At 52.2% G+C, this 16297-nt stretch overlaps 1 protein-coding gene across 2 annotated transcripts in view; it reads right to left on the bottom strand.

The window, feature by feature from the left end:
- Window positions 1-1064: 1064 nt before the first annotated feature.
- MN1 (meningioma (disrupted in balanced translocation) 1) overlaps window positions 1065-16297 on the bottom strand; it is a 57403-nt gene continuing 42170 nt past the window's right edge. Inside the window, exons 2-3 of one of the 2 annotated variants that reach the window (XR_001000955.1) lie at window positions 3590-3908; window positions 1065-3040 (exon numbers count right to left, since the gene is read on the bottom strand). Coding sequence is in view for 1 of the 2 variants with exons in the window: in XM_011934834.1 (XP_011790224.1) it covers window positions 3727-3908 (182 nt within the window). In the remaining variant the exon portion in view is untranslated. Of the gene's footprint in view, window positions 3909-16297 lie in introns of both variants that reach the window. The other variant, XM_011934834.1, reaches the window with a different exon arrangement.

Here is a 16297-nt window from a genome sequence, read left to right as displayed (position 1 = left end):
TCAGTAGTCTAGCACAAGGCCAGAAATCTGCAGTTAACAAGAGCCCTTAAGTGTTTCTGCGACCAGGGTTCTGTGGACCATGCTCTGAGAAACACTGAGAGGTAAAGGTGCAAAAGGGAAGAACAGGGAGGGTCTGTAGTGGCCTCAGGTCTGAGGCTGCAGATGCTGGAGTGAAGCCACTGCCCAAAGCGTGGCCAATAGACAAACCGACCCTTTTACAGGGCTGGTGCTCACAGTGAGCTTCCAGCTAGATGTTACTTGCTCCACTCTAGAAGCAAAAAACTGGGGGCTGTAGTTAAGCCGCTTGTCCAAGGTTCGTGGCTGTAAGCAGAGGAAGCAGCATGCGCCCCAGGACAGCACGACTCCAGACCGCCATCAGCTGCCCTGTGGTCAGATCATGGTGCTGATGCTGCTGCTTTATGCTTATGAAGCACTTGCTACGTGTTGTGTCCAATACATTGTCTCCAATAACAACCCCACGAGCTAGACCCCTTTCAAAGATGAGGAAAAGGTGGAGCTGAGAAGCTGCATGACTTGCAGGAGGTTCCCAGGCTTACTAGGATCTGAAACTCAACACTAGAACTCAGAAGCGTAAGCATCACCCTACACAGCCACTTGGGGGGCACTTCCCTTGCCCCCTCCCTCCTACATGAGTCAGATACAGGGTTCTTGGCCCCCAAAGGATCTTTCCCCCAAGGAGACGTTGGGCAATGTTTAGAGAGTTTTTTTTTTTTTTTTGGTTGCCACAAGGGTAGGAGGTGCTACTGGCATGTAGTGGGTGGAGGTCAGGAATGCCTTCAACCTCCTAAAATGCCTAGTTGCCCCCTTTACACTCCAGCAAAGAATTAACAGGCCCAAAATGTCAATAGTGCCAAGGCTGAGAAATACTGAAATGACCCAACTTAGAACAACATCAGTACACACACACACACACACACACACACACACTACAGCATCCAAACCTACACCCCTACATCCTATAGAATCTGAAGAGATTGATGTAAAAAAGGGATAGAGTTGGGGGAAAACAAAGCAAGCAAGCCCCACCCACAAATATACCACAGTCACCATTAACGTCATATTTATTGTTATTTAACTGCTCAGGAAAACATATACAGGTATATACAATATGCAGGAATACAGAAGACTGCACTTTACATATTTTTTAAAAAAAGAAAGAAAAAAATAACACTCAATTTCATGAGCTATTGTCACAGTCTTCCAACCAAGCATTTCAGAAATGAATTTCTTTTAAGAGTCAAAAAAGATTACAGGATTGCCTAACACACAGCAGAGTTAAGTTTTCATATTTTACATGTGCAATAACATTTTCGTTTTCTTTTCTAAAGAGTTTGCTATGCAGTACTGATTACCAGTGTTCGGAGTCTAGTGTGTTGCGTGTGTTTTTCATTTACTTTTATTCTTTCCATTAAACCAAATTTAATGAAATAACATCCTTTTGCTTAAGGCTATTTTTAAAGCTGTTTCATTCTGGGGGTCGTGGGGAGCAAGAAAGTTTGTAAAACTTCAGGGGTTTCTGAGGTTGCCAGGACCATGAGCTAATTGGCAAAGTGTTGATGACTCAACGCTGGGAAAGTCAAAGACAGAAGTTAAGACACTTTGCTCCCCGGCCTTAAGCAATTAAGGAGAAATCATTCCTGTTTCAAAAGTAAAATGATGAAGCTCTCAAACAGCTGTACACTGCAGAATCAGAGGGGTCATGGAGTTTTGCCCAGAATACGGTCAACTCTCCCACAGCCCACGGTGGGGGAAAATTCTCTTCCCTTTCCATTCCTTTTGTAGCAGAACACAGGAACTGCCTCGGCTCATACCTTTCTCGCTGATCAATTCATGCCACCCGCTTTGTCTGCCCTCTGAAGCCAGGGTTTGCCCCAGGTCAACACTGCCCAGGCGAGAACCGCAGACTCAGACCCCAGCCAAAAGGACCGGCAGAAGGAAAGAGGGGAGAAGGGAGGGGAAGGAGTGAGGTTTTTCTGAAAGCTCCTCTCCCTTTGCTGAAAAGTTCTTTGAAATAAACAATGTGGGTGTTGTATGGTGAGCCCAGAGCCTTCAGGTCACTTGCTAAAAAAAGCCCGGATCTGCAAACTCTGAGGACCTGGAGGGGGTGGAGGAGCTCAAAGTGGAGCGTTTTAGCAAGACAAGCTCGATAACAATAACTGAAATTAAATATAACCATCACCGATTTGGGTGAAGTGGTATCAGTCACTTCTTGTCTAACCCACCCGGGAATCTATGTGCCCCCCACCACAAGCCATAAACGGCTTTTGCAGGCATCAACAGCACCCAAAGGTACCTGTCCATGCCAACCACCACTCATCTCTGCTCAAAGCAGTTATTCCTTTGTGAGATGCTTGGGACACGGCTCTAGTTTTGCAACAGGGTGAGATTCCATCAAAAGTTGGGGAGGGGGCAGAGGAATTCCAGGGTTCAAAACTAAAAGGCGTAGGAATCAGTCATTTTGTTATATTCTCTTTCTTTGTCCTCTAGCCCTCGGGAGTCTGCAGATCCCTGCAAAGAAATACATCCAGGCTCAGAGAAGGCTGGGCAGGCTGAGCAAGAGGCTGCCTCATCCCTCCCAGGGCTGGGGTTGCCCAGGTTGGACTGGGGATGGAATGGGAGAGATGAAGGAGATACACACAGTCCCCTCCTTCTTCCCTGGGATGCCCGGCCAGGAACAGCTTTCAGAAAAGGGAAAGGGCTGAGAACTCAGCCTCCTCCAACTCCAGCGCCCGAGGCACAGCTGGCCTGACTGCAGCAAGGGCAGCAGCCTGGCTCCAAAGACTGCAGGCTGGGAGCACACCATCCCCCATGCAGACCAAAGGCTGCTTAGCACAGCGTGAAAATACAGGGCCTGGGCATTTGCGAGGAGGCCCAGAAAAGGAGAGAAAACACTACTGTCAAACATTCCAACTCCTTCCCACAGAGCAGAGCTGGACACGTCCTCACGTCCATCGCAGAGAAGGGCGGCTTCCAGCAGGAGAAGAGAGAACCCAAGTGGAAGGGAACTGAAGGCTGAGCACTGTGTTTGCAGGAACGAAAATATATTTTCTTAGGGAATAGACAAAACAAAATCCCAGGCGGAATACCTAAGGGGGGCATTCATTGTTTGGCTCCTGCCTAACTGATGACACTTGGGTGTCAATATATAATATTGTGAAGACAATTTGACTTTCACCCGGCAATATTCCAGAACTACTGTTCTCCAGGATTTCCATTTTAATAAGCAGTGAACAAAGCAAAAAGAAAATAAAAGGGGAGGGGGTAAGAAAAGGAAAAAGAATAAAAAAGAAAGCAACTCTTGTCTTATTATGAAATAACAATACTTGGACATACAGCAGCATGAAAATAAAACAAAGAAAGAGGTCATCTAAAAAATGTATGCCAAGATTACCGAAACATGGGGAGTATCTAGAGGAAAAAGTCTTAAGCAAAAGTTTGCTAACTGCAGAAGGGTTAACACTGGTAACATACTGTGGCAGACAAGTTTCTTTTTTAAAAAAACTTTTGAGGTTCCCCCCCATTTTAAATTAACCCTTTCCGGTCCATATGCCACTAAGCAGGTACCAACCTAGAGAGAAAAAAAAATCATACACTCAGCAATAGTGGCCCTTTCAAATTAACAGAGGGGTGGGATCAGGTTGAGGGGGAAGGAGACAGAGAAGGAGAGGGGAAGGGCCTGGTAGAGGAGGGGGTCTTTCTTGTCATTCAAGTTAGGGCAGCCACAAATGTCCCGAATCTGTTGGAGATGTCAGAATGCAGGGACCGCCAGGTGGGCACGGAGGCCCGAGCCTTGGCGTCACCCACGTCGTCTGTGCAGTGGACAGACAGGCACTGCAAGTGGCTGCCAGGCTGGGTTGCTGAGGCCTTATTTGCCGAGAGGTCATGGGCTGTGGAGAGAGAAGGAAGAGAGGACATTAGTGGCACGCTCATCTCTGAGGGACATCATAATGGGGGCCAAAGTGGCAGAGGCATACAAGAGAGGCACCGTCCACGCCCTCTTTCCATGGCTAAAGCTGGTCCCGGAGGATCTAGAGATGTTGTTTCGAATCCTCTTGCTGTTACCTCTGATTCATCTGTGAGATCTCAGCCAAGGGAAGACCCACCCTGTTGGGCCTCAGTTTCCCCACTGGGAAACCAGAAAGTGAGGCAGGATAAACTCAAGAGTTTGCCCATCTCTGATGCACCAGAGTTCCCAAAAGATTAACTGGACGTGATCTAAGTCAGGAATGCTTCCTGGAGGAGGGGCATCTAAACTGGGCATCAAAGGATATGTAGGAGTTCGCCACATGCCGTGAAAGGGTGGAGGGGAGGATTGTGTGGGTCCAGAACACAGCCTGTTTGTGTGTCATCCTCTGGAGAGACATTTGCTCAGGGTCTACCATGAGCTGGGAACTTTCTTAAAATGTGCCAGACTGCATACCAACTCCAAGAGTAAGGATGATCACCTCTACTTTATAGCTAAGAAAACTGAGACTCAGAGAGGGAAAATGACTTGCCCCAAGTCACATAGGAGAAAGTGTGGAGTCACAGCACCCTTCCCAGAGGAGCAGGAAGGATGGAGAAGGTGCCTGTGGACACCCAGCTTGGCACAGCTGAGTCACAAAGACTAGAAGCCCACAGCTCCCCAAGCCCCAAGTGCTCCCCAATCCTCAAGCACTTCCCAAGCCCCAAGCACTCCCCAGGACTTTCCAATTGCTCCCTTTTCAGCCCCTTCCCACCTCTGAAGGTTCTGCCCCTCACTTGTGTGCAGGGGCTGAGGCTCCATGGAAGCGACTTTGAGAGTGGGGACATGGGAGAGGAGGAGCCCTTCAGGACACCTGCCTATGTCTTTCATTCCCTCCTATGCTCTGGCCATAGCTTTCTCATACTCCATTTTACAGACGAGAAGTCTGAGCCCCAGAAAGGCACAGAAACTTTCCTGGGGTCACACAGCTCCAACCTAACAGCTGAGAGAATCCAGTTCTAGCTCCACAAAGGGACCTGAGGCCAGTCCCCTCCTCTGAAAATGGGGGTGTCTGCCCGGCTCATGCACCTCCTTATGATGGCTAGTCAACTAGGCTGTTGATATGTACAAGGTGTTTGTATAAACTGTAAAGTGCTGTCTTCCCAAGGACAGAGGGTGAAGTGTTCAGAGCAGGAAAGACAGAGAATCGGAGCTCCCCAGTCAGACCAGCACAAAAGCACCATTCTCAGCTGCTACATGAAAGGACTCTGGGTGCCTGGGGTGGGGGAGTCTATTCCTCTCCCATACCCTTAATGAAAATCCCCTGATCCCCCTTCTCACTGAGTCACACAATGCCAGAAAGCACCACAGATCACAGGGATGTCTGTGTTAGACGCGCTTGAGGAGAAAGTAGTCTGACAACCATTCACATCTTAGTATAAATTAGACCAGAGCAGGCAATTTGCAGGACTTCTCATTTACAGCTACCATGTGACCACTGGCTCTGTCCTGAGACCTGCCATATGTCAATGAAGAGTCTCATTATTCTCATTTCCTAGAGTCTGACTTTAGAGTATGCCCATGGTCACACAGCCTGGAAGGGACAGAAAGCTGGTTTTGAATATGGGCTGATGTTGAATTTCTGCCTCAGTAGAAGTGAAAAAAAGTTGAGATTGGGGGTGGGGGGCTCTGCTCCAGCTGCAGGAGCACACCCAGATACTGAACTCCATGACCGGCCTGCCCTCAATCCTCTGTGCAAGCCCAGCCAAGGGCCCTGTGCCAGGCAGGAGTCACCCGCCCGCCCTGCCCTCTGGGATTAAGCAGGAGGCCTCCCCCAGGAGCTGAGCCACTGCATGCAGAGAAAATCCTCCCAGAGGGATGGGCCCAGGCAGTTGAGGACAGGCCATGACTAACTGGGCTTGGGGCCCCCACCCTGGAGCCCCAGAGACACCTTGCTTTGGGATCTGCATGCTGGGAGGAGCCGGAGCTGGGGAGGAAGGCGCCTTCCTTGGCCACTTCATTCATTCATGCAATTAACATGCCTTTATTGAGGACCTTCTATATGCCAGGCATGGTACAAGCCCTGCGGATCTAGCATGGAACAGGACAGACACTGTCCCCACCCTCCTCCTGGAGCTGACGGTGAGGCCAGGAAACAGTATCTCTTTGTGACCAAAGCACAGTCACTTTGGAGTCACAGCCGCACTACTATGTGGCCAAGGCTCTACCATGTTCCCTCTCTGGACCTCAGTTTCCCCATTGGTAAAATGGGGATGACGTCATCTCCCCTGCGGCCTTGTAATGGCCTGGCACACAGAGAGACCCCCAAACAGTGCTGCTGGGACTGTCTTTCATATCTGGGAGGGTCATGGGGTGAGGGGGGCTTTGCAGCCACTTAGAAGCCCCTAAAGCCCCATTACTTCCTGGGGCCCAGCCAGGTGGGCATGTTCCTGGCCATGAAACAGGAGTCTTTGCCCCATTTCACAGAAGGAGAAACTGAGGTTCTGAATCCAAGGTTTCAAAGCTAGTTCGTAGTAGTGAAATCTGGATGCTATTAATACCCCACCCAGGGCTTCCTGGGGAGAAGGTACCCCAGGAAGCGTAAGGCATCCGATGCAGGGTTTCCAGGAACATGGCAGGCCCTGGATTCTGGCAATACTGAGGCACAGTGCCCCAACCTTTGCTCTTGAACCCATGCTTGCCTTGTTCCCAGTGACCCCTCCACCCTACCCTGCCTAATGTCTCCAAAGGAATTTTATTCCAGCACTGCAAGATCTGGATTGGTGGGGGTGGGGTGACGGAAGTAGTATCTGCCACAGAGAGAGAGAAAGAAAGAAAATCTGAAAGGGGGTTATTTCCCCAACTTTGCACACATTATCGCAAGGAATGAACATAGCAATGCTTGTGCCCACTTTACAGATGAGGAAACAGACTCCGAGGGATAAAGCTCCTTGCCAAAGGAGAGAGAAACTCTTTGCTCTGGGGCTGCAAGCACCCAGAAGGTGAAAGAAAATTCCTGAGCAACACACCGGGCAGAGGAAGCTGCGTCTGCCAAGCGATAGGTAAGACAGACCCAAATGGCCAGATTTTCTAAAGATGCTTTCATCCCCAGGTTACAGACATCAGCATGCGGTGCACTAATGCCAGAAACCATTGCTGTTCTTATTAGGGGTGGACTTAATGAGGGCTTCTCAGGCACACAACTGAACACTTCCGTGTATTATCTAACTCCATCCCCCAGCAAGCCCATTAGTGGGGGTGCTCCTTCTCCCCACCCTGGCAGGGCCACCCTGGGCTCAGAGAAGGTGAGAGGCTTGCCAGATGTCACAAAGCATGGGTGCAGGATTCCCTAGCCTCCGCCTAGAATGAGCAAGAGAGCCTACCAGTCTGGTATCCACAGGGAACACTTTTAAGAGAGAATATTATTCTTCAGTTCTTGACAACCCAAGCATGACCAAACTCATCCTCCCGCCGGATTCATTCCAGCTAGGGGGACCTAACACGCCCTCAGACCGCGGCTCCCCAGGGCTGCCGAGTCGCTGCCGATAAATCAGTCTCACGGAAGCTGCCTCAAGTCATGGCCTGCCCCAGCTCCAGAGAGGCCCTCAGTCTCCACTCCTTGAGGCAGCAAGCATGCCAGCCCCCACACCAGGACCCCGAGATAAAACCACCCCCTTACCAAACTCCCAGGGTTGAGGGAGACCCTGGAGTCACTCAGCGCCCGGCACTGGCAGACACCACAGAACCCAGTGGGTGCTGTTCTGTTTTCCACTTGATTATCAGCCTCCCCCATCAGACTGTGGCCATGTGGAGAGGGGCAGGTTTGGCCTGTTCACCTCTGGATCCTGCACACGCTGGGCCCTCAGTTGGGTCCAGTGCACTGACTGTGAAGCACTCTTCATCCCCATTTGACAGATGAGAAGACTGAGGCTCTAAGGGGCAGGAGCTACTCAGGGGTCACCCAGGGTCAGGTCACCAGCTCTAGGGGTGTGGCTCTCTCCTCTCAGCCCAGGATTCCCAGCTGGTCAGGCCAGGGTGGAATCCCAAATGCCCTGTACCTGGGCAGCTCCTGTCTGCAGAGCCACAGTTTCCTCATCTGCAACTTGGGGATAGTGATTCCTGCTGAGTCTGGCTAACAGCAGCGTGGGGCGACCTCACAAGAGACTGGCAATACCACGTACATGTTGGGGGGTCAGTCCCAGAGGCTGGGGCAACGTTGTCTCAAAACAGATAACCCTTTGTGTGCCTCACCTGAATCAGGCAGCACGGGGCGGGGTGGGGGGGACCAGGGGAGGGGCCTCTGGTTCTTGGGGACTGATGGGCACGTCTGCCCAGCAAGGAAAGACTGAAGGACAGTTTTTAAGGACAGCTATGGTCAGAAAGAACCACCTCACACCCCATGCCCAGGGTCAAGGCCCAGAGCTGAGACAGACACCCCTGCTATTTCTCCTCCCAAAAGCACTTCTCAGCTTTTCTTCATGGCACAAATCCTCGCTGATCTTCCAGCCTCTTCCTACTACCCCATCACCCCTGCCCTGAACACCACAGCATTTCATTTGGTCATCATGCTGCAGAGGTTCAGGCTGCCCCCTGCTCACCCCGCTGCAATCACAAGACCCACGTCGGATTCCGTCTTCCAAACTTCTCCGTCCACAACGGAGACAGTAAGTTCCATTAAGGGAAGGAGAGAACCAGGAGCAGGTGCCAAAAAAAGCAATTGCGTGAATAACTCAAGTCACTCCGTTTCTCTTATAGGGTTCAACAGTGATAGCGGCCACCATTCGTGGAGCAAGGAACTTTTGGGCACATCACTTCAGCTCTCAGAACCTTGGTTCTACGAAATGGGGAAAATAATACGGCCCTCATGGACGCAGTTAGGAGAATTTAGTGAAATGATCCACGCAAAATGCTTAGCACGTGGGGCTCTCCTTCCAACACTGGCTCTGAGTACAGCCTGTCGATGTTGGCCAGCCTGCAGGTGACAGCGGGGACCGGCAGGGCTGGGTCCAGGGAGGACTGAGTGACTCTTCTGCAGGCTGTGCCTGGGGTGAAGGGAGAATGGAAAAGAGGGGACATTTACCTGGGGATGTTGCATTTTAAATTTTGCTTCTAGAGATGCCACCCACCCATAGAGGGGGCCGAGTTTTCTTTTTTTCTTTAAAGTCAGCAAAACAGGCCTCATCATCACCCTGCTCTGCACTAAAATCCCCGGACCAGGTTCCAATGTGGGTGAGCCACGTGCTCAGGCGTCGTGAGCCGGGCGGAGGTGGCTGCCACCTCCCACGCCAGGCAAAGGGCTGCCTTGGTGGTTCTCCCAGCCACAGTTCCACCACTGAGCCCCAGGGAAGGAGACTCCTGACCCAGCCACGTCCTACCCCGCTGCCCACCTGAGGGAAAGCCAGGTGTATTTGGGGGGAAGGACAGAGCCCAACAACTGCCCATATCAAGGGCTCCCCGGGTACTCCCCCAGAGCATGGCCCGGGCCAGGTGCCAACCTCTTCTGTCATACGGGAAGAAAAAGAGAACCTACCTCACAGGCTGCTAGGAGGATTAAGTGAGATGATAGCTGGAAAGCCTTCAACATATGGTGAGCCCTTTGTCAAAAAAGGGTAGCTGCTCTGACACTTACCATTCTTTTGTTGTTGCTGTTGCTGTTTTTCTTTTAGAGACAGAGTCTCGCTCTGTCACCCAGGCTGGAGGGCAGTGGCACAAAAAAAAGAGCTCACTGCAACCTCAACCTCCTGGTGTCAAGCAATCTTCCCACTTCATCCTCCCAAGTAGCTGGGACTATAGGTGCGCACTACCACACCTGGCTAATTTTTTAAAATTTATTTTGTAGAGATGAGGATCTCACTATGTTGCCAAGTCTAGTCTTGTATTCCTGGGTTCAAGCAATCCTCCCATCTCAGCCTCCCGAAGCGCTGGGATTACAGGGGTGAGCCACCATGCCTGGCCACATTTTTCCTTCTAATCCCCTAACCTGGTACTACTGTTGCTCTTTACAGATGAACTGAAAGACGGTCCAGAGAGTCAGAGCCTGATCAAGGTCACACAGAGTCAGAGGCAGAGCCAGGCCTGCGATCCAGCCTCTGGTTTTCGTTTTGTTTTTTGTAGAGATGGGGTCTTGCTATGTTGCCCAGGCTGGTCTCAAACTCCTGGGCTCAAGTGATCTGCCCACCTCTGGGATTACAGGCGTGAGCCACCACGCCCAGCCCACTTTTACTGTTCTTGGCACTGGAGGCAGCCAGAGCTAGAAGTGCCATGTGCTAGCTTCGTGCCATGGGGCAGTTTCTTCGTCCCTGTGGGTGCTGGAAGCTGCCGAGGCTAGTCTCAAACTCCTGGGCTCAAGTGATCTGCCCACCTCAGCCTCCCAAAGTGCTGGGATTACAGGCGTGAGCCACCACGCCCAGCCCACTTTTACTGTTCTTGGCACTGGAGGCAGCCAGAGCTAGAAGTGCCATGTGCTAGCTTCGTGCCATGGGGCAGTTTCTTCGTCCCTGTGGGTGCTGGAAGCTGCCGAGGCTGGGGTCAGGGTGCAATCCCAGGCCGAGCCAGAGAATGAGAATTCCGGGCGTATTTTTAACTCGGAGCTTATGTAAGAAGCAGTGTGGGCCCCAGCACACAATAGCGGATGACTCTCGCCCAACTCACCCTCGCTGGATTCCGACAAAGGGAAATGTATTTTGGTTTTTCCTTTATTTGGACCTGGTGCGGGGAGACATTGGGTTCTGTGACAGCTGCCACTCAACTGGGGGGCTGGGCGATGGGCCTGGAAGCTGAGGCAGGTCTGGTGGCCACAGGGCTGAGCCACCACCTCTTGGAGCCTTCGTGCTACAGCCTGGGAGTCCCTTAGCCCCCCACACACTTATCTGTGACCCCCAGACCTTGGTAGCTTTTCTGTTCCTCACCTCCTTAGAAGGGTAGGGCCACTGCATCCAAGCCAGCCCCAGGCATTCCAGGTCACTCTTCACTCTTCCCCATCCCCCACAGGCAGCCCAGGGACCAAGGAGGGAAGAGGTTGCCTCCAAAGTCTGCCCACTTTTCTCCTGCCCCACTGCCCTACCCTGGCCCACACACCCACCATCTCCTGCCTGCAGTTGCCACTTTGCCTCACTCTCTGCTTGCACACTGCCCTCCAAACCTGTGAGCTGGAGGAGTTTCCTGAAGCACCAACCACAGCAGGCCTCTCTCCTGCTGGAAACTTCCATGGACCCCCAGTACCTCCTAGCTCTGCGTGCCCTATCCCGACTCCCTCTCGGGCCTCCAACCTCATCTCTCAGCGCTTTCTCCCGCACTGCAAGCCCCAGCTATACATTCCCTCAACAGAGTCCTGATCCTTCCACCTCCACACCTTTGCTGCTGTGGATTTTTCTGCCTAGAGCACCTGCCCCTCCTCACCCCAGGTGACTCCTGCCATCCTACCTGGCTGTCAGCCCCATGGCGATGTTTCTCCAATGCCCCTACTCTGAGATACGTACACTTCTCTCCCTGCTGGCAGATGGCACCCTGGCCCCGGCTACCATGATGGTAATGATGCTGTTGCTGCAGCCTGGCTGGCTTCAGGGACATGCTCACACATCTCGCTCTGGCAGAGGGGTGTTCTGAGGTCAGGGCCCCTCACCAACAGGCCACGAAACACAGAAAACATCACGGGGGACTTTGGAGTCAGATGGCCAAGGTCTGTATCCTGGTCCCTGGCATTTTTCCCAGCAGCTCAAGCTTGGGCAAGTCACTTTCCCTCTCTGAGCCTCACCTTCCTTCTCTGTGAAATGGGAAGGGGATAAGGTTCTATTGTGCCTGGCATAAGGCAGGTGCCCAGAAATATGCTACCAGCTATCAGGGCAGACAGAAGTCACAGGAGTAGACAATCTTGCCCAGTAGAAAGTACAGTCACAGGCTTTTTTTTTTTTTTTTTTTTTTTTGGACAAGGTCTAGCTCTATTACCCAGGTTGGAGTGCAGTGGCGTGATCACAGCTCACTACAACCTCTGCCTCCCAGGCTCAAGCAATACTCCCACCTCAGCCTCCCAAGTAGCTGGGACTACAGGCGTGCTCCACCACGCCCGGCTAATTCTTATATTTTTTTATAGAGATAGGATTTCACCATGTTGCCCAAGCTGGTCTCGAACTCATAAGCTCAAGCAATCCACCTGCCTCGGCCTCCCGAAGCATTGGGATTATAGGCGTGAGCCACCGTGCTTGGTGGTCACAGGCTTTTGACTGCAGCGCTAAGACCTGTCTCCAAGAACCCACCACTGAGAAATGTGGAGGACTTGACCCCTGTGGAGTTGGCCCCCACGACCCAACTAGAACCCATCTGCGGGGCCCCACAACCCCAAGAACGACCCTGCCTTGGCTGCCTGTGCACACTTGATCCCTGGGCCATGTCCCCTTCCATAGAAAGATAGATGGGGCCTGGGAAACTCAAAGACTCTGGGCTCAGGGGCAGAAACAGCAAATCTCAGCCAGAAGTCAGAGATCAGAAAGAGGGTCTACACGGCCACCAACCAAGCAGGAAAACAGCAAACCTTAAACTTCACGGTTGGCCCCCACCCCAACCCTCCCAGACATGCATCAGCTTAGAGGTTGTCTCAGCTCTGAGCTTGGAGGTCTGAGTTCAAAGCCCACCACGGTCTGAATCTCAACTCTGGCCCTCACTAGCTCTGTGATCTTGGGTGGGTCTACTTGCTGAGCCTCAGTTTCCCTATCTGTAGAAGGGGATAACAATCCCTCTAGTGACAATGGCCTGGAAACCCTGAGGGCAAACATGCCCGTGTGGCTCCCACCTACTTCCTGGCACACGGTAGGCACCTGGTAAGTATTTGTTAAATGTTTTAATGAATGGCTCACATTTTCATCTTAGCTCTGTTCCCTTGCTTGCTGTGTGATCCCCCTCTCTGGGCCTATTTGGCAAGTCACTAAAATGACTAGTGGTTTGGGTAAATGTACAACCCTCCCCACAAATCCCTTCTGTCCCTCTGGGGCAATCAGATTTCACATTTCAGCTGGGTGAGGTGGCTTACATATGTAATCCCAGCAGTTTGGGAGGTACAGGTGGGAGGATTGCTTAAGGCCAGGAGTTCGAGACCAGCCTGACCCTGTCTCTATAAAAAGCTTTTTTAAATTAACCAGACATTGGCTGGGCGTGGTGGCTCACGCCTGCAATCCCAGCACTTTGTGAGACCGAGGTGGGCGGATCACTTGAGGTCAGGAGTTCGTGACCAGCCTGGCCAACATGGTCCCATCTCTACTAAAAATACAAAAATTAGCCGGGAGTGGTGGCGCATTCCTGTACTCTCAACTACTTGGGAGGCTGAGGCAGGAGAATCGCTTGACCCTGGAAGGAAGAGCTTGCAGTGAGCCAAGGTAACATCACTGCACTCCAGCCTGGGCTACAGAGTGAGACTCTGTCTCAAAGAAAAAAAAAAAAAAATAACCAGACATGGTAGTGCAGGCTGGTAGTCCCAACTGCTTGGGAGGCTGGGGCAGAAGGATCTATTGAGCCCAGGAGATTGAGGCTGCAGTGAGTTGGGATCATGCCACTGCACTCCAGTCTGAGTAACAGAGCAAGACCCTGTCTCTAAAAAAAATAAAGAAATATTTTACATTTGATATAGGCAAGAGGCTGGTCCAGGAGTTCTCCCTAAGCAAAGGCCACTGAGACACCTTGACCTGAGCTCAAGGAACCACCACCCACAACCCCAAGGATGGGGACTGAGGGACAGTGGCCAACAGCCTGAGTGACACTTCAAGCACCCCACCAGGGCCATGCAGAGCCCGAAGCAGGCCCAAGGGACTAGCCACTCCTTGGCCCAGCCCTGTGCCTGTGTCTCCTGCCCTTTCTCTCCCCCCCATCAATGACAACTTCCTGCAATAATGTCACCGTGGCAATCGAGAAAAGGGAAAAGGAAAGCAGACCACGTCTCTAGGCCAGTCAGTTCCAGGGCGTGACCATGAACATGGCCTGCAGGCTCAGTCAGTCTCAGTGAATGACTCCAACACCCAGCGGGAGAGAGGGCCCGACACACTAGCCCATTTCACAGCAGAGGACACTGAGCCTCAAGGAGGTGATGCCACAGGCCCAGGGTCACACAGCCAGCCAGCCGCAGAGCCAAGGTCACACCCAGAGATGTCTGATGTCACAGTGTGTGGTTTTTATCAAAGTTGCATGAAAAAGGGAAACAGCATTGGCCAAAGTGGCTGGCGCGGCCTCTCCCACCCCACGACCACCCCCAGTTTCTCTCTTGCAAGCATTCTCCTCTCAATCTGTCTTGTTCTTGCTCTCTCTCTCTCCCTCATGTCTTGCTCTTATTCACCCTCCTTCTGTCCATCATCCATCCTCTCTCTCTCCCTCTCTCTTATTGTTCTTCTTTCTACCCCTCCATCCATATCTCTCTCCCTCCCTCTCTCCTTCTCCCCCTCCCTCTTACTTTCTAATTCTTCTTCTCTCTCTCTCTCTCTCTCACTCTCACTTTTTGGGGAAAAAGAAAACAAACCCGAGGCTCGCAGATGGGATGAGAACTTCCCAGGGTGACACAGAAGCTGAGGACAAAACCCGACAGCCCCCCGCCCCTTCAACGCTTCTTCCCTCACCACCGATGTCACTGAAGTTTCAGCTGCAACCTTCCCCCATCTGACAGGAGACAGCACACGGCGGGGACAGGGGCTCCTGGGGGCAGGGAGGGCCTGCATTCCCCTTCTGCCCTGGGCACAGAGCCAGGTGCAAAGACAGCCCCCCAACTCATGATGGGTGGGAGGGCCCTACAAGGCCCCCCCTTTCCAGGCCCCACGAGGGTGAAGCAGAGGCCTCGCGCCCGGCCGCTGCAGCAGTGCAGTCTGGTGAGAGACTGGGCCAGGCCCCTGGAAGCCTTCGGAAATTAATTTGAGTTGACTTGGCTGAGGGCAGCTGTCATTTAGATTGAGAACTGGCCGAGGGCTCCACGGAGGAGAGGCTGCAAGGACATCATTGGAACCAGGCTGCCAGGAGCTGGGGGCAGGACCGGGAAATGCGGGAGGAAGCTGGGTCCTGGGGACCGTCCCTGGCCCTGAAGGAGGGGTGAGGTGGTGCGCGACAGCCCCGGATGGCAGGATGGCCAGAGCAGGCTCCTCACACCAGGCCTGGGCGTCTCTGATTGGGCTCCTTGTCCTGGCACCTCCGGCCACGCAGCCAGTGACCTGTGACAGATGCAGCCCTGCACACCCCCGGGCCACTCCTGACCTGTATGCTGCTAAGATTTGACAGGCCCCGGGGGGCTGAGGGCTGGTCGCTCAGCCTGCACCTTCCTCTTGATGGCGGCGCTGCCAGGGTGCTTATGCAACAACACAGCCCATCAGTTCTGGGGAAATCCACTCCTCTGAGCCTCAATTTCCTCATCTATGAAATGGGGATGGAGACAGTATCGTTCTCATAGGAGGGAGGGCATGGGGGCAATGCAAGCACAGTGCTTAGCACAGTGCCAGGGACTGACCTCACCCCATAAATATTAGCTGCCACTCGGGAGAGACTATCAAATATAATAATAGTATTTGCTGGTAATACCGGTAATGCTGGTAATAGTATTACCAGTAAGTACTATTATTATATTTGAGAGTCCCTTGGCCCTGTCTCCAGCACAGTCCTCCCGCTCTCTGTTTTCTTGCCTTCTTGCCCAAGATTCACCCACACAGTGTTAGACCCCATACTGAGTGGCCCTGGGCAGGATGCTGTACCTCTCTGAGCCCCAGCATGCTCACATAGAAACTGGAGCAACTAAGCACCAGTGCTGACACCTCACTGAGCTTCTAGCATTCTGCCTGGCAAGTGGTAAGTCGTTCAACAAATAATGATTTCTATTTATTTAAAAAAAAAACAGACAAACAAAAAAAAACAAGCAAACAAATAGAGGCCGAGTGTGGTGGCTCACCACTGTAATTCCAACACTTTGGGAAGCCGAGGCAGAAGGATTGCTTGAGCCCAGGAGTTCAAGACCATCCTAGGCAACATACCAGGACCCTGTCTCAAAATAAAAATAAAAAATAAAACATTAGCCAAGTGTGGTGGTGTGTGCCTATGGTCTTAGCTACTTGGGAGGCTAAGGTGAGAGGATCACTTGAACCTAGGAGTTCGAGGCTGCAGTCAGCTGTGATGGTGCTGTCGCACTCCAGCCTGGGTGACAGAGCAAGAGCTTATCTCGAAAGAAAGAAAGAAGATGAGGGCCGGGCGCGGTGGCTCAAGCCTGTAATCCCAGCACTTTGGGAGGCTGAGACGGGTGGATCACGAGGTCAGGAGATTGAGACCATCCTGGCTAACACGGTGAAACCCCGTCTCTACTAAAAAAATACAAAAAACTAGCCA

Source organism: Colobus angolensis, unplaced genomic scaffold, assembly GCF_000951035.1.
Source record: "Colobus angolensis palliatus isolate OR3802 unplaced genomic scaffold, Cang.pa_1.0 Scaffold139, whole genome shotgun sequence".
NCBI classification, from domain to species: Eukaryota; Metazoa; Chordata; class Mammalia; order Primates; family Cercopithecidae; genus Colobus; species Colobus angolensis.
The sequence above is the reverse complement of the archived record's forward strand: the minus strand, read 5'-3'. Positions and strand labels throughout refer to the sequence as shown.